The sequence below is a fragment of the Lissotriton vulgaris genome, chromosome 2_1 (genome assembly GCF_964263255.1).
Source record: "Lissotriton vulgaris chromosome 2_1, aLisVul1.2, whole genome shotgun sequence".
NCBI lineage: Eukaryota > Metazoa > Chordata > Amphibia > Caudata > Salamandridae > Lissotriton > Lissotriton vulgaris.
The window spans coordinates 656059130-656086556 of NC_141687.1; the positions used below are offsets into that span (position 1 = coordinate 656059130).

The 27427-nt window shown below is 44.0% G+C and overlaps 1 protein-coding gene across 1 annotated transcript in view; it reads right to left on the minus strand.

Moving 5' to 3' along the window:
• Positions 1-27427, minus strand: part of DCDC1 (doublecortin domain containing 1) — a 1639395-nt gene that overhangs the window by 699466 nt on the left and 912502 nt on the right. The window contains exon 19 of the mRNA XM_086955816.1: positions 10595-10752. Within this exon, the coding sequence (XP_086811942.1) occupies positions 10595-10752 (158 nt within the window). The remainder of the gene's footprint in view (positions 1-10594; positions 10753-27427) is intronic.

The following is a 27427-nucleotide window of genomic DNA, read 5'->3' on the forward strand; positions in this document are numbered from 1 at the left end:
AATGTAAGAATCTATTGTTAAATCTTTCTCCAGGATTATGTTAGGGGTTATTTGACAAGAAACTGCTATATAAGTGTCCCCTCACAAAATCAAGAACTCATATGACTATTTAGTCTGAAATCTATGCATTAGTTGTACCAGCAATTGGGTGTGTCTCAAAGTTTATTGCTTCAATGTCTGTAATTGAATAAATACTCCCAGAAACATCAGAAGCTTATATCATCAAGAAAAACACAATCAATCTTCTTTTTCTTGAGAAAAGTTAAGCCCAATACTGGTCCTATAAAGATATAAAACAATTCCATAGAAAAAGTAAAGCAGCAGTAAAGCAATCTTGTTCAGAAGGTAAACATCAGCACTCAGTAAACACCAATAACAATGTACAGGAAAACAAGAATTAGGAGTTTTGATAAGCAGTGTTGTCAAGCAAGATAGTATTAAGATCCACTATTAAAAAAAACATTAGCAATATTAAGACAATCTTAAACAAAAAGCATAAAGCCAATAGGAAGTAGTATACAGTTAAGGCCAGAATTTCTAGAAAAGTAATGGTGTAACATCTACTAATGACAGCTTACTTCACCATTTCATGTACTCCTGGAATTTCCGTGTAACAGCCTACTAAGTGAACTGTGTTTCAAGGCTGACATCAAGAACCAAGAACAAACATGCTGTAAAAAACAAGTGCAGTTCATTAAGGGCCATATGTAGGTAGCTAAATACCAGTCGGTAACGGCCGAAAATCAGTAATTATCCCGTTACCGACCGGTATTTAGCATTTTCTGATGTAGGAGGCAGGTTTTAAGGATTCAGTAATTTACTGATTCCTTATTTTAAGGAATCTGTAAATTACCGCATCCCTAAAAGCTATGTAGGAGGCACTCAAGTCAGTGCATTTTTGCATTCAGGATTCGTTATTTACCTCCAACTACAAATTGGTGATAAATAACGAATACCTTTGAAAAAGCAATAGTTTGCTTTTTTCAATGTTCCATGTGGCAGACATACATGCCCTTAGGGCATGTATGTGCGCCACATGTGCACTCATGCGCGATTCAGGGGTACAACAGGGTGTAAATGTGACACCCTACCATCCTTGAATATGCTCCCCCATTACCGATTTGGCTTCCCATTCATTCCTAAGGGCCTCCAGGCCCATAGGAATGAATGGGAATTACCGAATCGGTGAATACCGAATCGGTAATAACGAATATTACTGAATCGGTCAAATTTACCGAATTTGTACCTACATTCAATTTACCAATTCCTAAATACCGAATCGGTAAAACTCGGTATTTAGGAATCTGTAAAATTAGATTACCTACATATGGCCCTAAGTCTTTTATGATGAATAAAAAAAGAGACATTTTAGCTGAAGACCATTTTGCTGTTATAAATATGTTTGCCTGTTCCATGTAAAGGTGCTAAAGATGATTTGAAATGATTAATTCCATTACTATTCTTGTGCTTGCACATCTATTCTTAAATAAGTCTTATGAATTCACACTAGTCAACCACATGCCATGTTAGAATCATGTATTAAAATGAAAAAAATAATAAGGCGTCTGTAAAGTACAAACAATGGCTCAAGCTGCCCAGCAGCACTTTGAGAGACCAGGCCTCATAAAACATTTGTTTTTTAAATTACAGGGAGCCTGATGGGGGATGTGTTCAGGGAGCTTTGGGGAGTGTGGAAAGAATTACAGGGGGCAAAAAAGAAAATGCAAGGGAAGAGAGCAAGGAACTACATGAACTCTGATGGAGTGCTGAATATAAAATGAAAGAGTTCCTTCAACACTGTGAGGCTGAATGCTCCTGGGCAGGACAAGTACAAGAAAAAAGCGCCAAGCAATGCAATCAAGAGCAGACATCTGTGATAGACAACAAAACCCTCAGTCCACTTAAGCATCTGGTATGTATTGGAAACTATTGATCTGGCTACAGACTGCTAAACTAGTTGTCGCTGAAATTTAAAAATGAGCTAGATCATAACTCACTTGGGGCTAGATGTAGGTAAACTACATTTACCAATTCTAAAATACGGAATTCTGTATTTTAGAATCGGTAAATGCTATGTACGTAATTACTCGGTAAGTATTACCGAATTGGTAAATACCGATTCGGTAATTTCCATTCATTCCTATGGGCCTGTAGGCCCATAGGAATGAATGGGAATATTATTGATTCGGTTAAAGGGGTAAACATTCAAGGGTGGCATGGTGTCACTTTGACAACCTGTTGCACCCCTGAATTGTGCATGGGTGCACACGTGGCACACATACATGCCCTAAGGGCATGTATGTCTGCCACATGGCACTGTTATGAAATGCAAAACATTTTTTTTTAGGGTTTTCATAATTTACCACCAACTTGTAGTTGGTGGTAAATAACGAATCCTTACATGTGAAAGGCACTCACTTGAGTGCTTCCTACATTTCAGATTCGGTAATTTACCGAATCGGTATTTAAGAATTCGGTAATTTACCGAATTCTTAAATACCGATTCGGTAAATTACCGAATCTGAAATGTAGCCACCAAGGGCTAGATGTAGGTAAACTACATTTACCGATTCTAAAATACCGAATTTTACTGATTCAATATTTTAGAATGGGTAAATGCTATGTAGGTAATTACTCGGTAAGTATTACCGAATCGGTACGAATCGGTAAATACCGATTTGGTAATTCCCATTCATTCCTATGGGCCTGTAGGCCTGTAGGCCTGTAGGAATGAATGGGAATTACCGAATCGGTACTTACCGATTCGGTAAAAGGGGGTAAACAGTCAAGGGTGGCAGGGTGTCACTTTAACATCCTGTTGCACCCCTGAATTGTGCATGGGTGCACATGTAGCACACATACATGCCCTAAGGGCATGTATGTCTGTCACATGGCACTGTTATGAAATGCAAAAATTGTTTTTTGTTTTTTTTTTGTAATTTACCACCAACTTGTAGTTGGTGGTAAATAACGAATCCATACAGGTGAAAAGCACTCTCTTGAGTGCTTCCTACATTTCAGATTTGGTAATTTACTGAATCAGTATTTAAGAATTCGGTACCGAATCTGAAATGTAGCCACCTACATCCCAAATGCCTAATAGCGGTCGGTAACAGCTGAAATTCGGTAATTTCGGCCGTTACAGACCGGTATTAGGGTTCCTACATCTGGCCCCAACATCTCAAATGCCTAATACCGGTCGGCCGGTATTAGGGTTCCTACATCTGGCCCCAACATCCCAAATGCCTAATACCGGTCGGTAACGGCCCAAATTCGGTAATTTCGACCGGTATTAGGGTTCCTACATCTGGCCCCAAATTCCTTAACTTGGTTAGTGTCATGTGATGGTTGAGAAGATAGAGAAGATGACGTTCTACCATAATGTCTTGGAGAATTCCCAGCAAGGCAAGTATCCATGCCATCTTGGAATAATGTGAAAAAACTCTGATTTACCACCTTGGATATCAAACCATGCAGAGACATTTGCTGTCATCAGAGAAGGACACCACCATTAGGGCAAACACCAGGAAATGTAAACCACTCTACAGAGAGCAGTCTTCACAAGTTGTGGATCAAGCAGAGCAATGAGGCATGAATGCATGTAACTCTGAATAGTCAATGTGTGACACATAGTATGGGTACACCAAAAATAATTCTCCATTCCATAGACAATTCTTCCCGCAATGTATTTTTCCTCATTTCTTCTGAAAAGAAGCAATCAAGCAGTAAAGATATCCACATCTATTTCATTTGATTGTTAATGGTATTAAAAAATCTTGTGAAGAACAATGCTGGAGTTCCTTAAAATATGCAACGTTGATAGGCCGGTTTATCTGTACTCCAATGATGCTGCACTACCACTAAGATCAGAGAAAGCAAATGCCAATAAACATTTTTTACAAAAAAAAATCAGGTCCGAGAAAAGATCAGGGAAAACATTGTTTTGCTCTTAACATTTTATGTGTTGGAATATTGCCACTATGAAGAAACGGCATTGTTTAGACATAAATATAAGGGACAATTGATATAATAAATCCTTTTTTTTGTCACTAAACGAAAAATAGCAAGAGTAAAAATGTTTTTTTCATTTATGTTAAAAAGCATTGTGGCCTAAATATAAAGGTACAATGGCAGTGCTAGAAAGACAAAGGATTATTAGTAGGAAAGGGCTTAATGATAGGTTAAATGCATGATCAAATTTACCAACGATTGATAATGCCAATAGTTCAAGCCCTGGAAGCCTGCAATGTTTTTTATATATTTTACAAACATATGAGATGGGCATAAAACGTTTGAAAAGTAATAAAAAGTAAAAATGCTAATGTCTAAGTGCCTGAATATGGGTTTGGCAGGCCATAGGACAGCCAAATTATTGGTGGAGGTGCGGTGGCAGTCTGGGACCACCTCACCAGCAGCCTGACCACCGTATTACGACTACAGCAGTCAGAACTCCAGGGGACTGGCGCAGTCGCCAGGAATCTGAGATCCCTGGCAGTCTTGGGGTTGTCTGGGGAAGCAATATGTTTGGCGGTGACACTGGGGCAATGCCAAGCATATTATGAGTTTCCTCACCACTTGCCTTTACATGACAGTGATCACCCATTGAAAAGGCTGGTGGTGGGGTAACAAAGGGGGCTCTACAGGGCCCCCTGTTGCCCCTGTGAACAAGGATGCATGCAGGGGGGCACATGTTGTGCCCCTCGGTCTGCGTGCACCCCCTTTCTTGCACAGTGTGGAATACACAGTCCATGCCATGCAGGAACGACCTTGGGTGCTCCCATTGCGGTGCCTTTTCAATAGGCCAGACAAAGAGGAAACTCATAATCTTGTGGGCGGGACGCCGTCAACTTTGGCAGTCTGGAAGCGGGGCGCTGGCATGGCCGCCCACTCCCAGACCGCCAAGGTCATAATCAGGCCGTAAGAGTGGTGTGCCTATGTTTGTAAAAAATATAAATAAGTAAAAAAATGACACGTAGCAAAAATAAATGTTAAAAAACATGAAATGGAAGCCGAAATTAAAGCAGAGAGTGGTCCTCGAGCCTTGGCACTGAAGGAGACTAATTATTAAGCACATGTGTAGGTGAATAACCAAGAGGCCAACATCCAAAGCAAAAAAAGGCAATAGCAAAAGTAGGTTGGCACGTTAGCTATGACGACTGCTGTGGTGAGTGGAAGGAAAATGTGGCTGACACTTGCATAGACCAATGGATGAAAATGGTTGACTGAAAGTCCCTGTGTAGAGGTAAGTGCATATAAGATTTTTTAATGAAGACATGAGGATGGAGAGACAGCTAAAGCTGTATTGAAACTATCTCTAGGTCAGACCTAATAAAAAATTAGGTGACAGATTCTGCTTTGCAAAGTCTCCTTTTTGTTTCTGAATTATCGCGCATTAAATGCAAGATGAAAACTTGTTACAGCCTGGGGTTTCTGGTGCTCAGCACCGGCACTTAATCATCAATGCCAGCGCTTTTCATGAGCACCAGTTAAGGACACATTAATTTACAGGGAGATAAAGTGATTTTCCCAGAATCACAGGATGTTCAGCCGATGCCAAGACGCCAACCGAGTTTCCCCGCTCTGAAGTCTGCAGCTCTGGCCATTACACCACATCCTCTCCCTGCTTTCAGGGTGAGTATTTGGTTCTATTTTAGGTGGCACTAATTGGAGAAATGGGCTTGTGCAAGCTGCTTCCTGAAGAGAGCTCCAGCACTTATTTATTTACAAATTTACCACTGGTTACAGTGCTTATAAAGACATACATAATCCCCCTGCTCACAGGGATTGCAGAGACATACCTATTGTCCCTCCACTTTCTTCTGTTAACATTCTTTCAACATCGTTTCCGATTTTAGCAGGCAATGTTGGGTTTTAACAATACCCTATATGTGGGTACCAAATATACATGCTGAATTCTACATTGCCTTTGTTTGTCATAGTGGAAACTTTATTCTGATTCAGTGTTGGATATCGATTAACATAGGTGTGCCATCGATTACTTTGCAGGCATCACTTTGCATGCTAGGGGTGCATTTTTATCAGCTCTGTGTAGACGAGTGAAATCTGAAAAATGTATCCTTCTTGAAGTCTTGAAGGTTTCTGATTTGACCCGACTACTCTATATCTACTGCCTCTCCTCTCCATGATCATTTCCTGTGCCAGGAACATTTTGGGAGGGAAAGAACATCTTCGAGCTGTAAACGTCAATACACAGGCTGCACCCACTATGAAACTGGGGTCCCTTGAAGCATCCTATCGCCTGGCTAAATTGTTATGGCACCTTTCTTTTGGGAAGGGGGTGAGCCTACACATGTACTACCAATTTAAACTTTTCTATAATTGAAAACAAGAATATTTGTAAAGGAAATATACCGGATAGATTGCCCACACTGAACTATAAATTCGTCCCTAACCTAAACTCAAGATGTGGGTTTTAAATTATAAATAAACTTGTATGAAACCCTGTTTGAGGCTCTTAGGGTCAAGCTGGGTCGTGGGTTGCATTCAGAAACTCTTATTCTAACACGAATCCGCATTTTAGTCCGTTCTCTTCAATCTACGTTAGCTTACTAGTCACGTTCCTTCCATACCAAATATAAAGTTTAGAGTGCACCTAACACACCGTGTAGCGCTGCCACGGTCACCAGTGTATTGTCATCGTGCAGTGCGCACCATGGCTGCCTTTTTCCAGTGAACACCGGTTGGTGCCCCCTCCTACTCTTCATCACCCTGGCTTTCTGTAGCCTGCGCACACTATGAGCTGCTCCACTCTCACTTATAGGTGGACCTCTACAAAGCATTTATCCTGGCTGCCTGTATCCAGTGCATCCCATGGGCTGCACCTCTGTTACTCCTCGGTGGACCTTTACGGAGCATTAATCCTGACCGCATCTAGTGCCAACCGGTGAATTATGTCTCAGAACATCATTTGTTGAAAATAATGGTCACTTCCGGTTTTATCTCGTGTAAGGTGGCTGCCATGCCTTTTCCCTTTGTCCTATATAGATGACGAACAGGTGCGTTGGGTTGCTTGCCTTGCTTGCCTTGCATGTAAGAGGAGGGTATTACCGAGGATATGTAGTTATTCTGATTCCCAAAAAATATTGTTCCACACATTCGTCACCAGCAGGTGAAGTTCTTGTTCAGTGATGTTCCTTGGCTTGTGGGGAGCTGTGTTTTGGGTTACAGTCCGTGCAGTGTTTCTGTGTGGAGTTTAACTACGATTAGTGGTTCTATGCCTGGTGTAGGCGCCTGTGGTTCTTAAGGTATTTAATCTTTCACTTGTTTGCAGTAGTAACTATGTGATGCATACACAATGAATACAGGAGCTGACGGGTGTTTGAAGCATTTACATTTTCATATTTTTGGTAACCTAAATGGAACTTGAACTTTGGAGTAAGCAATTTACTTTGAAGCCTTTTAAAGTCTTATCCCCCTCCTCTCGGTAGTGAGGAACTTTCATGGGTAAGGGAGCTCAGAATCGGAATTAAGGTAGTGATGATTAGAGATTGTGGATACTAGGGGGCCTATTATTATTGCGAAATTTCCGCATCCTTCGGGCCGGCGGAAGCCACCGGAGGATGCAGAAATTTCGCAGCGGACCCACCAAAGACCCACCGCCACATTAGGATGGCTGGTGGGTCTTGGTTTCAGTCTGCTGCTTTTCCGCCACGGTCGGCTTACAACTGCGGCGGAAAAGCCCTAATTTGGTGGCGGTGTCTTCCAGACACCGCCAGCCATATTAGGATTGATGCCAAGATATGCTTTTCCGCAGCGGGTTTTCCGCCGTGGAAAAGCATACGGATCTTCACTGCGGGGGCCCGTTGCGGGCCCCCTAGGTGAAGGGGGGGTGGGGAGTGCATATGAGGGGTACCTATGGTACCCCCCTGCATTTGTATGCAGAAAGCGGCAGGCACTGCGCGGTGCCTGCCACTTTCTACATACAAATGCAATGCGTGCATTTTTAACATTGCTGCGGGTGCAGCTGGAAGCCGCACCCGCCGCAATCACATCCTAATTGCACAGGAGGAAACGCTTCAGCTCATGCGGACGTTCCCTCATCCTCGGTATGTATAAAGGAAAATTACGCCGCAGCTTCTGGAGTTCACCATGAGTGAGGTAACTGCAGGGTTAGTACCTCACAGTGATGTCTTAAACCATGCAGTTTTTGGAATAGCTCTTTCGCAGAGGTTCAACTCTTAAGTTCAAAATGCCAGTAAGAATATATAAACAACCAGGGGCAGTTTTTCAGCAACTTGCTTCTCTTGGTTCTAGACTAGGATCATTGGGCCAGATGTATCAAGATACCGTTTTGCGAATCCTAAATAGCGATTTTTTGCGAATCGCTATTTAGAATTCGCAAAACGGTATGTATGTACAAAATCGCTATTTTTTAGCGATTCCTTATTATTCTTTATTTGCGAATTTGCAAATAAATAATAATTTCCAATGCATTCCTATGGGCCATCAGGCCCATAGGAATGATAGTGGAATAATTCTCAAATTGCGAATTCGCAATTTGCTAATTGCAATTTGAGAATTATTTCAAGGGTGCAGGGGTGTCTCAAAGACACCCTGCTGCACCCCTGAAATCTACGTGTGTGTGCATGTGGCACACATACATGCTCTATGGGCATGTATGTGTATCACATGCCACCCTCACAAATGCCAAATAGGGCATTTTTAAGAGCAATCGCAAATTACCACCAACTACAAGTTGGTGGTAAATTGCGATTTCTTAACACAAATTCGCAATTCAAAAATGTTTCATACATATCATTTAAGGAATCGCAAAATTTGCAATTCCTTAAATGCTATGGCAAAATAAGGAATCGCAAATTATTGCGAGTCCTTAAATTGCGATTTTTTGATGCATAGGAAAAAATGCAAAAAGGCCGTTTGCGAGTCGCAAAGGTCGAAATTCTGCAAATTTCGGCCTTTGCAAGTCTCAAAAGCCTTGATACATCTGGCCCATTATCTTTATATTATAGAGAGTCTTGTTTAAAGAATATTGTACTAAGGAGGATTTCAAGGTGCAACAATTACAAAAAAATATATAATACTTTTCCAGTCGAAGTACTGTTCATAAAAGAATAATTGTGTTCATCATTTCACTAGTCAACTGGTCTTGCACTCCCTGGGTGAAAAATTGAAGCAGAAGAGCCCAGCAATACTTCCCTAATCCCTTTCCCCTCCACTTACACAGTTCTCAAGAGCTGAGGTCAGCAAAGCTGAGAGTAAACGCGGCAGCGGGGTAAAGTGGTTCCCAATTGCTCCTGCAGCCTCACCGAAGTATAAGGTCAGTCTCATTGTTTACTCTTTGTCTTCTTGATAATACCCTGACAGCCATCTGGGTGGATCCCAAAGAGACTCACTCAAACATTCACAACCATCAACTAATGTAAAGTGCATGTGTTAAATCTCTCACTGTCCACAAGCCATTGTTCGCTCATGCATGACACAGAAATGCTTCCCGCATAGACCACACTGCAATGCAACGCCCTTCTATCACATGGCGCTCTCTCCAGTGGTGCCTCTACCACTAATGTGGAGCAGCACACCCCTACAGGAAAAATAAAATGATAATAACAGCATGTTATTGTCATTTTATTTTTCAGTACTGGCTTTGTTGTGTTTTTGTTAGGTGCGGCCGGGCAGGGCTGGGTTGCGCACAGAGCAGGGGAGGAGTGGTGGACACTTTCTAAGTGTGCATGACGGTTTGGCAGGCAGTCTTGGGCCGGCCAAACATACATGCACACTTAGCATGTTTTCCACCTGGCTGTATTGTACAGCCAGGCGAAGAACATGAACAAGCTCCCAATACCTGTCTGAGGGCTGAACCAGCCACTCAGACCAATAGCGATGCTGCTGTTATGCTGACAGCAGCGTCGTGATTGGCTTAGGGAAGTTTGAGAGTCTGTGTACTTCCTTCGTCGACCAAAGAGGACCAAGGAGAGGCGGCGGACGGTAGGTACATGAAATTTCCTTTTCTTTTTTTTTACCCCTTCTCCTTGCCCAATCACTACTGCCCTTGACTTATCTGCTTCCTCCCCTTGTGAGGAGTATTTTAAATACTACATAAATACAATTACAATATAAACTCAAAGACAAAATTCGGTTATTAGCGTGATCGCAATTAAATGAGATGTAAAAAGCTATTTTTATATTTATCCCAAAATGGCAAAAAATTAAATAATCATTGCATACCGCATGAGAGGTCTCTATAGAAAAGTTGAAAAGTATATTTTTATTATAAAACGTATATCATGCAAACATTACAGCATGCTGAATTTAAATCTCACTTATTACAGTTTATGAAGTGACCTCTACAGCAGATTGGAGTTTTATTTTATCAAGATTTACTTGCACGTATGATGCAGCGTCATCCCATGCTAACTGACAGCAAACATCAGTCTTTCAAAATTCAGATAAATGCCACCCTTTTCTGTAGTTTTAGTCAGATATTCATGTTTGCTTGCAAGCCAGAGGGGTTCTGAGATATTTAAATAGTATCTGGGAAATCAATCTTACATGAAACTGAAGGAAAACATCTAATGTCATTGAACAATAAATATCAGTTCTGTCAGTGTCTTACCTTTGAGCAGAGGCCCTGGGATGTTTCTCTTCCAGCCTCCTCACCAGTGCCACTGCTGGCTGCAGATCCCTCCGGGGGGGCCCTTCGGGCATTACATGGGTGTCTAAAGGTCCCGAAACGTGCTTTCCACTGGGGTCGTTGACATTATTTTTCAAACCCTAGAAATAAAGTTGTGATATATAATTTACATATTGTTAAAACAAATATCCGTGGTTATCTTTCCATGAATAAAGCTGTTGAATAGAAAATGTCAAATTCTGCATATCAATGTCAAAATCCTTCAACAAGAGCGAAATAAATTAAAGTTGATAGCGCACACATGCATAGATTTTGCTAAAAGGAGCAAGATACCCGACAACATTTTTTTCTGAATATATATTATGATTATGAATATGCTTGTATGCAAACACAAAATGGCGCACACACGCACACACACACACACATATTTGTTGGGAAAAAAAATGGTTTTCTAGGTGACAACGTTACAATGGTGAGTGCACACTGCAGCAATTAAAGTTAAGCCTCAAAAGTATTATACAAACACACACACACATATATATATATTTCTCCCAGTTGTCAATGCTGACTAGCAGCATACATATCTATATTTATATATATATATATATATATATATATATATATATATATATATATATATATATATATATATATATATATATATTCGAAGCTCCGCAACTCTGCGACCGGCAGCCGGCAGCAGAAAGCAACAAGACGGCACTATATATATATATTATATATATATATATATACATATATATTATATATATATATATACATATATATATAAATCTATCTATACTACTATTATAAAGAGAGAACTGTGTCCTTTGAGCCAGGTAAACTCGAAAAGTACACCACCAATCCAAACACGCAAGACATCTTTGAAAACCTCAGGGCAAGCAGAAGGACATAGGCTATATAAAAATAAAAAATATACGTTCTTTAAAAAATATTGGAATAAAAAAAAAGTAGTCCCTTGCAAGTATCACCGGCCGCGACGTGCGTGATGACATTGGGAGCGCGGGGTGGAGCGGCGTTCAGGAGCAAGAGGAAGAGCGGCGGACATGAGCGTGGGGAGGAGTTGCGGACAGACGGGGAGGAGCGGCGAGCGGCGGACAAGCGGTGAGGAGCAGCGAGAAGTGGAGGAGCAGTGGAGCGGTAAACTCAGCAGCGCGGAGAGGAGCGGCGGCTGAGGTAAGTGAAGCAGCCGCCGGTGCGCACCGAGGGACGGGCGGGGGCCATGAGTGCTCGCAAGCCTTTTACTCAAAGTCGGGACGTCGGTGGAAACAGTGGACAAGAGCTGCGGGTGTGCACCAAGGGACGGACGAGGGCCATGAATGCTCAGAAGCCTTTTCCTCAAAGTCGGGACGTCGGGGGAAACAGCGGACACGAGCGTGGGCAGAAGCGGCCAGGACCAACATAACCGGAGCAAGGAAACACTGTAGGTACGCTCTGCTGCTCCCAGCCGCTCTGCTGCGCCTCTCCTGCTGCGATGCTGCCCCCAGCCCCCTGCTGCCCCGGGCTACGCTGGGGCGGGCTGCTAGTATATATATATATATATATTACCTACTGGCGGTCGCCAGTAGGTATATATAGTTAGGACCTAGTTACCAAAGGAAATCCCCAACATTCTATTGGGAATAACTTTGGCGCTGATTGAGGAATCTGCTTGTAATTTTCGTTAAAATTGCTTTGCTCCACTCCGCTCATTCTCTGAAAGTTTCGGGGGGATTCGTCAAGCGGGGGCTGAGAAAAAAGGGGGGTCTCAAAACATGTTTTCTCCATGTTAATTTCCATAGGGACCTTTAGACACGGCTACAGCCCGAACGGCTGAATGGAAGTGCACCAAACTTGGCAAAATGGTAGGGCCTGGTATGCAGATGTGCCTTTGCTATGTTTGGTGAAAATCCCTCCAGTAGTTCTTGAGAAAATTGAATTTGACATTTTTCAAATGGCGTTTTCTATGGGACCTTTAGACGCTGCTACAGCCCGAACGGCTGAAAGGAATAACACCAAACTTGGCAAAATGGTATGGACAGGTATGCAGTAGTGCCTTTTTTATATTTGGTGAAAATCCCTCCAGTAGTTGTTGAGAAAATTGAATTTGAGCAAATTATATATCTACATGTGCTCAACATTCTATTGGGAATAACTTTGGCGCCGATTGAGAAATCTGTGTGCAATTTGTCAGAATTTTGGCTAGCTCCGCTCCGCTCCTTCCCTGAAAGTTTCGGGGGGATTCGTCAAGCGGGGGCCGAAAGGGGGGTCCCAAAACGTGTTTTCCCCATGTTAATTTCCAAATGGAACTTTAGACACGGCTACAGCCCGAACGGCTGATGGAATTACACCAAACTTGGCAAAATGGTAGGGCCTGGTATGCAGATGTGCCTTTGCTATGTTTGGTGAAAATCCCTCCAGTAGTTCTTGAGAAAATTGGATTTGAGATTTTTCAAATGGCATTGTCTATGGGACCTTTAGACACGGCTACAGCCCGAACAGCTGAACAGAATTACACCAAACTTGGCAAAATGGTAGGGACAGGTATGCAGTAGTGCCTTTTCTATATTTGGTGAAAATCCCTCCAGTAGCTGTTGAGAAAATTGAATTCGAGCAAATTATATATCTATATGCGCTCAACATTCTATTGGGAATACCTTTGGCGCCGATAGAGGAATCTGTGTGTAATTTTCCAGAATTTTGGCCAGCTCCACTCCGCTCCTTCCCTGAAAGTTTCGGGGGGATTCGTCAAGCGGGGGCCGAAAGGGGGGGTCCCAAATCGTGTTTTCCCCATGTTAATTTCCATAGGGACCTTTAGACACGGCTACAGCCCGAACGGCTGAATGGAATTACACCAAACTTGGCAAAATGGTAGGGCCTGGTATGCAGATGTGCCCTTTCTATATTTGGTGAAAATCCCTCCAGTAGTTGTTGAGAAAATTGAATTTGAGCAAATTATATATCTATGTCATGAGTGATGTCACTGACCATGTCATGAGTGATGTAATATGTGACGTCATCAGCAGTGCATTGCAGGCGCGCAAGTTATAGTTAATCCAACTAACTATAACGTTGGAATTTCAATGGTTTTATGCGAGTAAAATTTCCAGCTAACTATAACTGGTGTGAAACCTATGGTTTTGTCAGTGAATTTAATAGGTTTTTAAAATGCTAATTCCTAACTATAGCTGATGTGAAACCTGTAGTTTTTTCAGTGAATTTCATAGGTTTCTTAAATGCTAATTCCTAACTATAACTGGTGTAAAACCTATGGTTTTTTCAGTGAATTTCATAGGTTTTTTAATAGCAAATCTCTATAGGTATGAAATGTAATATTTTTTATGATGAATTTTATATTTTATAATTATGTAATACTATTTTTTGTATGTTTTTTTTTTTTTTAATTTGTTTGCCCTGGAGCGCTCCCGGGGCACGTACCGATGCGCTCACCGGTGAGCGCATTGCTACGGCATGCCCCGGTGCGCGTACCGGGGAGCGTCCCGTTAGCGCTAATGCCACGAACGAAAACATCATCATGACCTTTTGTGTAGCCGCGTCCGTGTGATACGCACAGCGTAAGCGCACCCGGAAGCACCCACGCGTATACAAACGCGCAACGTAAGCGCCGCCGGGCGTTCCCCGGTGCGCGCCCCCGGCAGAAGCCAGAATCGGGGGTGCAACAGGGTGTCAAAATGACACCCAGTCCCCCTTGACAATTCAGTAATTTTACCGAATCGGTATTTACTGTTTCGGTAATTGACATTGATTCCTATCGGCCTCAAGGCCCATAGGAATCAATGTCAATTACTGAATTAGTAAATACCGATTCGGTAATTACCGAATCATACCGATTCGGTCAAAATTACCGAATTATTTCCTACATCTCATTTACCGAATCTAGAATACCGAATTGGTAAAATTCGGTATTCTAGAGTCGTAAATGAGATTTACCTACATCGGGCCCTAAGTTCTATCTTTGACCAGTGAAGGTAGTTATAAAAAGAACAGCTTTTTTTTGTTTTGTATCTTTTTTGAGTTTTCTCAACAAATTCCAAGCGGAACAAAAGAATGAAAAAAGAACAACTAATGTCGAGGACAGCAATGATCCTGTATCCTGCGTTTTATCAGGTCGATAGACTGTTCCCCATAACACAAAAGTTTATCGCAATAAATGCAAAGAAATTTAACTTTAGCAAAGTCAGAATCAATTGTGGGTGTGGACTGCTTGCTGAAAATGCTGCCGCAGTTGATGTGCTTGGTATAGCAGCAGGTGGGGTCTCGTGCAACCTCCGTCTTTCAGCTCGAGCAAAGTTCTTGGGGTGCAAGTTCTTCACATGTCGCACCATATTTGCTGTGCCAAAGGAGTATTTTTTACATGGATCACCCCTTGTAAGAGTTGTTTGGCAAATTTTACAGGTTACTTTTGCAGCATTAACCTTTTTTTGACCTTCTGGAAAAGTGAAAAACTTCCAAATTAGAGCTTCTTTCCTCTTCTTTGGAGGATCTTCACAAATAAAATCTCCCTCTGAAGAACTGCTGGAAGATGACTCCATTGCTCTTATTATGGTGAACTTCCTTCTATTTGAGAAGATTCTCACAACAAATGCTTCTTCTTAAAAAGTAAAAGTTGAATAATTATTATGAGACAGAACTTTCAACACCCGCAATAGGAAAAGTTATGAACCAATCAAATCTCTAGTTTTAAAGTCACATGGCTTTGCGTACGCTTATGATGCACTTGCGCAGCTCTTTCAATAAGAGTACCCATGATCTTCTACCGCGATTTGTGTAATTCTTTTTAAAAGTAATATAGGATTATTAAAAGTATTTAAAATAAATCATAGTTATCCCAAATGTCTGCCCTTAGTATCTACATCAAATACATAAATAAATGCTTTAAACCAAGTAGAAACATTGCCCCCTTTCGCTTACAGAACGCTGGACATGACGTCACACCAAAGCTTTATTGCGACACGTAACGTCAAAGCATATTCGTACTGTGTGCGCAGGTACACGCTGAGTGTGATAAGCTTTACAAACTATGGTGCGATCGCCCTCTCAGTGACAAATCAGAGCTCAGGACGCGCTAAGGAGAATGATTAGAAGTGCTGACTCATTGCAGATCCGATTCTGGGCCTGCCTCTGCGTACACTATAACACCGCCCTCATCTCTCTCTGTTGTTAATTGTTAGTGCACACACTCATACTTGCACATGCGCGGTCCATGCCCTCCCACACTACCCACATGCCACCACCAAGCATGCTTGCTATCATTTAGCCTAGAAACCAATACATTAGCCAATGTGATCTCCCACAGTGCCATCATTCTTATAGACCGCAAAAACGCTACCAATGACGGCCCTGGGCTTGGTTTGGTCAGCCCCCACGGTTCCCATATAATGCGGGCACTGACGTGAGCACGCTCTCTTTTGCCTGCCTCTGCTGCGACGAAATGAAAAACAATTTTATTAAGCACTAACAGCTGCCCTGAGACGTCCAGGTGCTAAGACCAAACAGTACCTTCAGAAAAGAACAGGGGATAGTCTGACTAATTAAAAAGAAAAGTCTTGAGCTGTTTGCGGAAGCTCGGCAGGTTAGAATTAGTTCTAAGGTGAAGGGGAAGAGCATTCCATAGTTTAGGGGCATTTTAGGCAAAAGATCGACCTCCAGCCCTCGCTCTGTGGATCCTAGGGACTTGGGCCAAAAAAGCATGTGAGGAGCGGAGGGCTTTATTGGGTTGGTAAGGTGACATCAGAGATTGGCTAATTTCTGGCCCGGACTTCCAGTAGGCTTGGTGGGCGATGCACATAGATTTAAACTTGACTCTTTACCTAATGGGGAGCCAGTGCAATGCTCTTAAGCCAGATTTTATTGAAGTTCTACGGGGAATGCCAAGCAGTGTACGAGCTGCACAATTTTGGATACACTGCAGTTTTTGTAGAGTGTACTCCGGCGCCCCCAGGTACAGAGCATTGCTGAAGTCAAGGCGAGATCGAATTAGGCCCTGTATGACTATCTGCCTGGCCTCAAAGGGAAGAAGTGGAAGAATTTTTTTAATCATCCTCAGAAGGCCAAAACAGGTCGCTGAGACTTTGGCTGCCTGTATGTCGAAGGTCAATGATTTGTCCAACCACACCCCCCAGGCTTTTGATGTTATCACTGGGGGTGGGGGCTGTGCCCATGCTCGAAGGCCATACCAGCTCCAAGGTGGAGGGGGATGCGGGGCCTAGGAGCATTAGCTCTGTTTTATCGTAGTTGAGCTTCAGACAGGACTTCGTCATCCAGCTCTTGACTTGTTCCAGGCATGTTGTTAAGTTAGACTGTGGTTGTGGGCTGTTCTTCTGCACAAGGGAGACCACTAGCTGGGTGTCGTCCGCATAGGTAATGATGTTAATACCATATGGACTGACAATCCCAGCCAGCGGTCTCATGTATGCATTAAAGAGCGTAGGGCTCAATGAAGAGCCCTGCGGCACCCCACATCCCAATGGCTTGCTAGAAGAGACCGATGTACCTTCGAAGACCTGGAAAGTTCGATCAATTAAGAAAGACCTAAGCCAGGCCAAAGCTTCTCCCGAAATTCCCAGGTCAAAAAGACGGCTTAGGAGGATTTTGTGATTTACCGTATCAAAGGCGGCGCTCAGATCGAGGAGGATCACTGCCACTGACCCTCCCGGATCCAAGATCCACCTTGTCTCCTCTGTCACGGCCAACAAAGCAGTCTCCGTCCCATGTTTGGGGCGGAAGCCAGTCTGGGAAACATCAAGCAGGTGGTTACCCTCGAGAAACTGAGTTAAAACGGTGTTAATATGTTTCTCGAGGATCTTGGTTGCCCAGGGAAGAAGTGATATTGGACGATAATTATTAAAGTTCGTTGGGTCAAGAGCGGGTTTCTTCAGCAAAGCTCGGACCATGGCATGCTTCCAAGCCAATGGTACTGTCCCACTTACTATAGAGGAGTTCAACAACTCCGTAAGTGTGGGAAGAATAACTTGATTGGCAAGGATCAGCGTGCCAGGGGGCACGGGGTCACAAGGGGAGCCAGATTTTATTTGGTTTATAAGGGGGTCAAGAGTGTCAAGGTGCAGCAAAGGAAAATGGACCAAATTGTTTTGAGGGGGAACCTTTATTTCTGTGGTAAGTCCGGTCTTTGGGTGAACGATTCTGTGTCTGAATCTGAAAAGGAGAGATAGATTGTATTTACTTTCAGAAAGAAAGAGTTGGCTAATTCATCACATCAAGAAGGTGAATTGTCATTGCCTGGCAAGGGAGACAGCAACCTAGTCAGAGTTCTCATTATCTGATAGATCTCTTTAGGTTTGGACTTAGCCAACCTAATCTTTTCAGTATAGTAGGCAGATTGTGTGATTTTTATTTCGGATTTAAAGGTCCTGATGGCTTCCCTATAGATGGCTTTGTCTGTAGAATCATAAGTCAGACGCCCCTTTCTTTCCGATCTTTTACAGAGACGTTTTTTTTTTCCCTGAGCTCTTCTCTGTACCAGGGCGCTGTTTTTTGCTGCCTTTTCGTGCCAGAAGTACGAAGGGAAAGTGAAGAGTCCAAAGAACTTGTGATCCAGTTATTAAATAAACTATTATTAATGCGGGGGTCACAAAAAAGTGAGGGACTAGTGGCAGTGAGAATGCTGGTCCAGTTATCTATGCTAAGTTTAGACCAGTTACGAGTTTTTCGTGGCAAGTAGATGGAGGGTGGAGGTTTAGATGTAGTCCAAATTAAAGAGATCAAAAAATGATCGGTCCAGGGAAGGTGGCTAATACTGCCCACTTTAAGGTATTCACTGTTGCTGAATACGGGGTCTAAAAGATATCCTTTAATGTGCGTTGGACCTAAGACAAGCTGCTCTAGTTGGATTGCAGCTAAACTGGCTGTCATTCCTGTGGCAGTGGTGTCTAAGATGTTATCGAAATGGATATTAAAATCTCCAAGTAGTGTGAAATTTGATGAGACACAGACTGTCGAAAACACCCCAGACTCAACGAAACCACAGCCCTTAAAGACACGACAAAAGGCGACAGAAACAAAGGTAAGAGAAGACGTCACAACATCAGCCTCCACTGTAAATTGTATATGCATAATACTATTTTTTTATCCTTCATATGGCTTTCCTACCCCTCAATGGTTTTAAATTGTACTTACATAATTGAAATATTTCTTTATAAGTCACGAGGTCCTATACACCTCTAATCTTAAAAATTGTGCGTGCATACATTTCTTTGTCGTATTTCTGTACTGCGCCACGTGCTTAGGCCTCTATTATTATTAATTATGCATCCATGATTTTTTTTTCTGCATCACGACGCCGTCCCAGGCCTTTATTGACTTATTGATCTTCCTTTGTTTGCTGGAGCTGCAACAGTCTTAACTACAGAATATTAAGAACCCACATTAAAATTCACTTTTGATAATAGTTACGCAACTCAGTTTCAATGACTAATCAAAATCTCCTTTTGTTTCCTTCACCAAACATCATTCGGAAGCAACTACGGCCTATCGAGCAACAGCAATGGAATTCTCTGCAACTTATTGAATATACTTTGACGTATAGAAGCAGAGTTCAAGTGGATTGGTGAACTCCGGTGACCGCACTCTTTATACAAGGTAAGCACAGCAGCCTAGCTCTCCAAAGCCTTAATAGGAATGCATTAGAAATAAGTCGGCATAAAGGGCGCCAGTAACGCACTAGGCACTTCCATATACACACCACTTGAACGCGGCACTATAACAAGTAAAATGTACTAGGTACACTGCACTCGTAAAACTGTAGTGTAACTTTTATTTATGAAAGGAGAGAGGGCCATATTATCAAACCTTGGCAACAGAATTATCGCCACTTTATCGTCAGGAAAGTGGCGATAATGGGTTTGATAATATACTCTATGGAATTCCAATCGAAGCTCATGTTAAATGTGAAGGACATCTGACAAGAGCTTCGATTGGAATTCCATAGAGCATATTATCAAACCCATTATCGCCACTTTAGCGACACTTTCCTGCCGATAAAGTGGCAATAATTTAAGCATGGGCGGAAAATCCGTTACGCTCGCGGATTTTGCGGATTTTTGGGAAATTCGCAATCCGCGAGATTTGCGAATTTCCCGCAAAATCCGCAAATTCGCACGCAGCGGATTTTTTTTGCGGCGCGCGGCGTTGGTGATACAATTTTTGCGGCGCGCGGCGTTTATCATCGTTTGCCGAGTAGTTTTTTTCGATAGTTTGCGAGTGCTGCGCCATTTTGGATCTTGCTGTGTGATCCCGCGGGAATTGGCGAGCGCGATTACGTCATCGCGGCTTGCCAGCGATAGTTTGTCAACGCGAGTACGGCGAGATCACGTCTCGCGGTACTTCGCAATTGCGAGATTTGAGATGCGGCGAGCGAAAATATAAATTTGCAATTCTGCACAAGAAATCCACCAGCAAGCAGCATAAACCTTCTAGAAATGATGATTTTTATCTGAATAACTCCTTAGTTTGACATTTGCCTGCACTTTTTTAGCGAGGAGTCCATTTTGGGGAGGGGGGCAGGGGGGTGGGAGGAAGGAAGTGCCCCACAGTCTTCAACTTCCTGTTCCTGTTCAGCAGGCTCCTCCCAGTGCTTTGTCCATCTCCTGGTCACTTTTCATTTGGGTCTGGAGCTGGAAGGATTAATTTTTGTGGATGCTGCTGGATATTTGGATTTGAGGCCTTTTTGACTTTCTTTGGATCACTGTTGGATTAGAAATTTTACAAGTAAGTTTGTTTGGGGCATTACAGTTGCTGCAATTAAAATTTTGGAATTTTCGATTTTTGGGCTGTTTTGGGGCCTTTTGCCCAGGGGTACTCAGTGGTGGGTGGACTGAGTCTTTCTGTGGGTTGTCTTGAACTTAAACATCATGGAGGCCATGGATGAATTGGGATTGTGCTGATTTTTCTGTGTTTTTCGATTTTTGACCTGTTGTTGGGGCCTTGACCAGGGGTAGTGAGTGGTGCATGGGCCTAGTCTTTCTGTGGGCTGTCTTGAACTTTAACATCATGGAGGGCATGGATGGAATGGGATTGTGCTGATTTTTCTGTGTTTTTCGATTTTTGACCTGTTGTTGGGGCCTTGACCAGGGGTAGTGAGTGGTGCATGGGCCTAGTCTTTCTGTGGGGTGTCTTGAATTTAAACATCATGGAGGGCATGGATGGAATGGGATTGTGCTGATTTTGCAGTGTTTTTCGATTTTTGGGGGTGTTCATGGGGAGGGACATGCCATGTGGCTGGTGGCCATTTTGAGTGCAGCTACAGGCACTGGCCATGTGCTGGCAGGCAAGTGGCCATTTTGAATGCAGGCTTTGTTGTTAGGCCTCCAACCATTTTGCCTACTTTTCAACCTTTATTTATGCCCAGGGGTAGTGAGTCTTGCATGGGCCTAGTCTTTCTGTGGGTTGTGTTGAATTTAAACATCATGGAGGCCATGGATGGAATGGGATTGTGCAGATTTTTCAGTGATTTTCGTTTTTTGGGCCTGTACTTGTGGCCTTTTCACCAGGGGTATTTGAGTCTAGCATGGGCCTAGTCTTTCTGTGGGCTGTCTTGAACTTAAACATCATGGAGGGCATGGATGGAATGGGATTGTGCTGATTTTTCTGTGTTTTTCGATTTTTGACCTGTTGTTGGGGCCTTGACCAGGGGTAGTGAGTGGTGCATGGGCCTAGTCTTTCTGTGGGGTGTCTTGAATTTAAACATCATGGAGGGCATGGATGGAATGGGATTGTGCTGATTTTGCAGTGTTTTTCGATTTTTGGGGGTGTTCATGGGGACAGGCCATGTGGGTGGGGGCCATTTTGAGTGCTGGTACAGGCAGGCCCTGGCCATGTGCTAGGAGGCAAGTGGCCATTTTGAATGCAGGCTTTGTTGTTAGGCCTCCAACCATTTTGCCTACTTTTCAACCTTTATTTATGCCCAGGGGTAGTGAGTCTTGCATGGGCCTAGTCTTTCTGTGGGTTGTCTTGAATTTAAACATCATGGAGGGCATGGATGGAATGGGATTGTGCAGATTTTTCAGTGTTTTTCGATTTTTGGGGGTGTTCATGGGGAGGGACATGCCATGTGGCTGGTGGCCATTTTGAGTGCAGCTACAGGCACTGGCCATGTGCTGGCACTGGCAGGCAAGTGGCCATTTTGAATGCAGGCTTTGTTGTTAGGCCTCCAACCATTTTGCCTACTTTTCAACCTTTATTTATGCCCAGGGGTAGTGAGTCTTGCATGGGCCTAGTCTTTCTGTGGGTTGTCTTGAATTTAAACATCATGGAGGCCATGGATGGAATGGGATTGTGCAGATTTTTCAGTGATTTTCGTTTTTTGGGCCTGTACTTGGGGCCTTTTCACCAGGGGTATTTGAGTCTAGCATGGGCCTAGTCTTTCTGTGGGCTGTCTTGAACTTAAACATCATGGAGGGCATGGATTGAATGGGATTGTGCTGATTTTTCTGTGTTTTTCGATTTTTGACCTGTTGTTGGGGCCTTGACCAGGGGTAGTGAGTGGTGCATGGGCCTAGTCTTTCTGTGGGGTGTCTTGAATTTAAACATCATGGAGGGCATGGATGGAATGGGATTGTGCTGATTTTGCAGTGTTTTTCGATTTTTGGGGGTGTTCATGGGGACAGGCCATGTGGGTGGGGGCCATTTTGAGTGCTGGTACAGGCAGGCCCTGGCCATGTGCTAGGAGGCAAGTGGCCATTTTGAATGCAGGCTTTGTTGTTAGGCCTCCAACCATTTTGCCTACTTTTCAACCTTTATTTATGCCCAGGGGTAGTGAGTCTTGCATGGGCCTAGTCTTTCTGTGGGTTGTCTTGAATTTAAACATTATGGAGGGCATGGATGGATTGGGATTGTGCTGATTTTGCAGTGTTTTTCGATTTTTTTGTGCTCTATAACTGAACTGATGTTCCTCTGTCTTCCATTTTTTTTAGGTGCACAAGACTCAAGAGAACCACCAGTGCCAGTAAGAAGTCCTGCAGCGGTGTGTGTGTGCAGCATAACGTCACGCAACGTCACGTCAGGCCTCAGACAACTCTACAATTTGTGCAACTGCGGCCTGCTGTCTGACCTGCTCTGAAGAAGATGGCCCCGCCCCCAAAGAAAGTTCTCCGTAGCTCCTCTAGCAAGAAAGTTGCTAGTAAGGAGCAGAAGAAGCAAGTTACCAAGGAGGCTGGTGTGCCACCCGCCACGTTTTTTGGGAGCAAAAAAAAAAGTACGCCTGCAGCAGCAGGATCTGCTGGGGACCAAGCTGGGAGCAGCACCCCTGCTCCATTGGGTTCAGTGCCTCCACCACCACGCCAACTTAAGTCAAAGCCCTTGAGTGCTTCAGAGGCAGTCAGTGTACTTCTCCAATCACCATCGACCAGTGATGTTGGCTCATCGCAAGAAAGTAGCAGCAATGTCCCTGAATCAACACAGGTTGTTGTAACTCATCTGACAAGTGTTGAACAACCACAGCCGCAACAACAACACCATGTGCAAGTACACGCCCAAGTACATGTGGAAGGAGAGGCAGCAAAAGGAGATGCACAAGCAAAGGTGCATGGAGGTTCACAAGTGCCCACAATAGTTGTTCCTCCCGAAGTAGGGGCACATCAGGAAATCGACAATGAAGCCGAGGTATCATTGGAAGCCACTCCTCCTGATGATCATTCATTGTCTTCCACATCCCTAGCAAGGAAAAGATCAAGGGGGGTGTCTACATCTTCTTCAAGCCCACCTCGTTCTGATGCAAGTGATCTGTCTTGGGAACCACAACTGCGGTCTGACAGTGAGGCACACCATGATCTGACACCGGTACCTAAGCGTAAAAGGAAGGTCGTCCAAAAACTCAAACCTATGGAGTGTGATGAGGCTCAACAAGAAGTGACAGATACTGCTGGTGATGAAGCCTCTCACGATGACGACGAGCCAGTCATCACAAAGGTCACTGCAGCCCCACCGCGCATGCAGCAAAGAGACATTTTGACCCTATCCCGAGAAGCTGCTGAGCGTGATGATGATGTCGGCGAGGAGGCAATGGAAATGGAATCATTAGATTTGGAGTTAAGTAGTACACCAAAACCTACCGCTTCCATATTTCTTCCTCGCAAGAAGGTACCCACCTCGTCCTCGACCTCAATTCGTGGTGGTGAAAGTGCAAAACGTACTGAAGTTCGGCAATCCACATCCTCCACTTCATCTGGCATTAGCAGCAGGACCACCACCACCAGTATCGCCGCCTCCTCCGGCCCCCGAAGACATTTCAAGTCTCCAGTTTGGGACTTCTTTAGTGTTTGCCCAAAAAAGGAAAACGTAGCCATTTGTAGCCTTTGTAAGCTTCGATTTAGTCGTGGTAAGCTTGGTTCTAACTATGGTACCGGAGGCCAGAGAGGTCATCTTGAGAGAGCGCACCCTGTCCAATGGTTTCCGCACCTAGAGGCGGTCAAGAAAGCCGCAATTGCACGTAATGAAAACGTTGATTTTTCATCTGGTGATGACGAGGAGGTAGAAGACGATTCAAACACTTCACTTACACCCAGTTCCCCTGTCAGCAGCACACCCCATGGGAGCCACACTAAGAGTGTGGGAGAGAGTGAGACATCAATGCGGAAAAGTTCATCAGCGAGCGTAACTGGGTCGAAGAGATCATCATCATCCCGTAAATCCTTGGTCCAGGGCAACATTAAAAAGATGTTGTTTACAGAAGCGCAATATGAACGCAACCACCCAATGACCCGTCTGTATAACACTAAGCTGGCTAAAATGCTAGCTCTGGACCTTCTCCCTTTTTCTTTTGTAGAAGGGGTTGGTTTTCTAGAATTAGTGACAGCGCTCTGCCCTAAATGGAAGGTTCCTAGCCGGTTCTATTTTGCCCGAGTTGCGGTTCCAGCACTACATGAAGATGTTCTGAAGGTGATTGGGGCAGCTTTGCAGAAGAGTGCTGTTCACACTATACATCTGACAACAGACATGTGGACCAGTGGCGCAGGCGCTGATTACATGTGCATCACTGCACACTGGGTCTCTTTTTCAGGGGCTAAAGCAAAGCTAAACGCAGGTGTTGACACTAACATTGTTTTTAAAGGTGCTCGGAAACACTAGCCATGTTTGGTTTGGAGAAACGTCACACAGCAGAAAACATTTTGGATGTCTTTAACACAAAGGTCCTTAACTGGCTGTCCCCACTAAAACGCAAGGTTGGTTATGTTTCCACGGACAATGGCGCCAATATAGTTAAGGCCATGAGGGACGGTTACTATTTCAGAGTGCCGTGTTTGGCGCACTGTATAAACCTGGTTGTCCAAAAATTCTTGGGTAATAAAGGCAGTGCAGCGTACAGTGTATTGGAGACCTGCCGAAAAATGTGCAAGCATTTCAGGCATTCTTTTAAGGCCCGGAAGCAGCTGAGGAGCCTGCTATATCAACGTCAAATGCCAGTGAAAGCACTCATCCAGGAGGTGGTAACACGTTGGAACTCAACCTTCTACATGCTTGAGCGTCTGTATGAGCAGTATACGGAGCTCGATCAATATTTCCTTAAAGAGGGTACAGAGGAGCTGAGGATGGGTGGGCTGCAATGGAACATAGTTGAAAGCCTGACACGCATGCTTCGTCCTTTTGAGTTCTTCACGCGTGCAGTCAGCAAGGAGGACTCTAATTTGGGAAAAGCTATCCCATTGTTGTACATGCTGGAGGACCAACTGAAGGAGGTGTGTTCTGTGTTTGGAAAAGATGACAAAAACCAAGACTCTTTGCTTCTGGCTGAGCAATTATTAGAGCTCCTACAAGGTGATGAACGTCTTAAAAAGATCCACTCAGAACAGCATTACATTTGTGCTACTATTCTGGATCCACGCTACAAAAAGGCGCTGGCAGGCCAAGCATTCTTTCCTTTTGATGATGAACATGTTCCAAAGTACAAACGTTGGCTAGCCTTGTCAGCCAAGAAGTTTGAAACAGAACGGCTGGAAATTGAAGGAAATGGCAGTACATCAGCAGGCCATCCCCAGTCAAAACAATCCACTTCTGCACCTGTGGCACAAGTGACCTCTCAGCCGTTAAAGACACCGGCAACCGGATCATCTGCACGAAAGACAACAGAAACATTGGAGACTGAAGAGGATTGGCTAGCTCTGCGTGGGTTTGGTTCTCAAAAGGTCAGAGGCACAGCAAGAGCTAAGCAAAGTGGAGGAACCTTGGATGAGGACCTTGAGTCGATGGTGAAGGACTATCTGAATGACTCAACAGAGGTCTATGTTAATTCTGACCCATTGGCGTATTGGCATGGGAAAAAAGAATTGTGGCCACAGCTCACCAACCTGGCTTTAAACTACTTGTCTTGCCCACTCGCAAGCGTGTCTTCTGAACGGGTTTTCAGTGCGGCTGGTGGGATTGTAACTCCCAAACGGAGCCGCCTCTCGCCCAAAAATGTGGAGAGGTTAACAATGATCAAGATGAATCAGCACCTCATACCACCAGATTTCAGAGTACGAGAGAGCGTGCCGGATGAAGAGGAGGTGGCCAGCAACATAGATGAGGGAATTTCTACTCTGTCAGGTGACACTGAGCTCACCCTGCCTGAATTCGCAGAGTATGATGACGAAGCCTTATTCTTATTCCTGGACCGTGATACCGAGCCCTGAAAATGAGACAACGAATCAATAACTTTCTTTTTCATCCTTATTCACTTTTATTCCTGTGTGTCTGTCTTTCTTTGTTGTTCACAGTTAATATAATTCAAACTTTAATCAGATAATCACAAAAACAAGCCCATCACCAGAACTGTCTTCACTTGTTTGCTAATTGATTTGAAGGTGCCGCAGTCTGCATTCCTCAGGTTCACAAGTTCAGAAGAACATGCTCCTCTATCCTCCTCCTCCAGACTCCTATTTCCATCAAAGCAGAGGGCTGGTTTACGCCCAATGAAGAAAGACTCAGCACTTGTGGGGGTGTTGTTCTACCTCTCTGCAGGTGAGTTGACGGGTCTGGGGCCATTGCTGGGAAGCACTAAAAGTGGTTTGGACCAAATCCGAGGCGGAAAATTTTTTGTGTTTTTGATGACTTGCTTGCCTTTGAGGTGCTCTTAGGGGGGGTTCCGTCTGTTTGTGGGTGAGTTTCGTGGTCTGGGAGCACTGCTGGGACACTCTAATCTTGATTGCATTTGCTTTTCAGGAAATCCGTCGTGGCAACCCCGACTTATGGCCTAGCTACGCAGTGCATTTGGACCGAAGGCCCAGAAATATTGCAAGTATGAGATTTTGCTTTTGGCCTGTTTGGGGGTGTTATGCTTCTTGGCGGGTGGGTTGGCGCCGCGGGTCTTGGGGCATTCCTGGGAAAGGTCTAATACCGGGTAGAAGTGGTTGGGACAAAATCCAGGCCGATTTTTTTTGGGCTATTTCTGACATTTTGCTCTATGTAGCGTTTTCGGGGGCCTGTTTGGGGGGCTTCCTGGTGTTTGTGGGTGAGTTCCGTGGTCTGGGAGCACTGCTGGGACACTCTAATCTTGATTGCATTTGCTTTTCAGGAAATCCGTCGTGGCAACCCCGACTTATGGCCTAGCTACGCAGTGCGTTTGGACCGAAGGCCCAGAAATATTGCAAGTATGAGATTTTGCTTTTGGCCTGTTTGGGGGTGTTATGCTTCTTGGCGGGTGGGTTGCCGGGTGTTGGGGCATTCCTGGGAAGGTCTAATACCGGGTAGAAGTGGTTGGGACAAAATCCAGGCCGATTTTTTTTTGGCTATTTCTGACATTTTGCTCTATGTAGCGTTTTCGGGGGCCTGTTTGGGGGGCTTCCTGGTGTTTGTGGGTGAGTT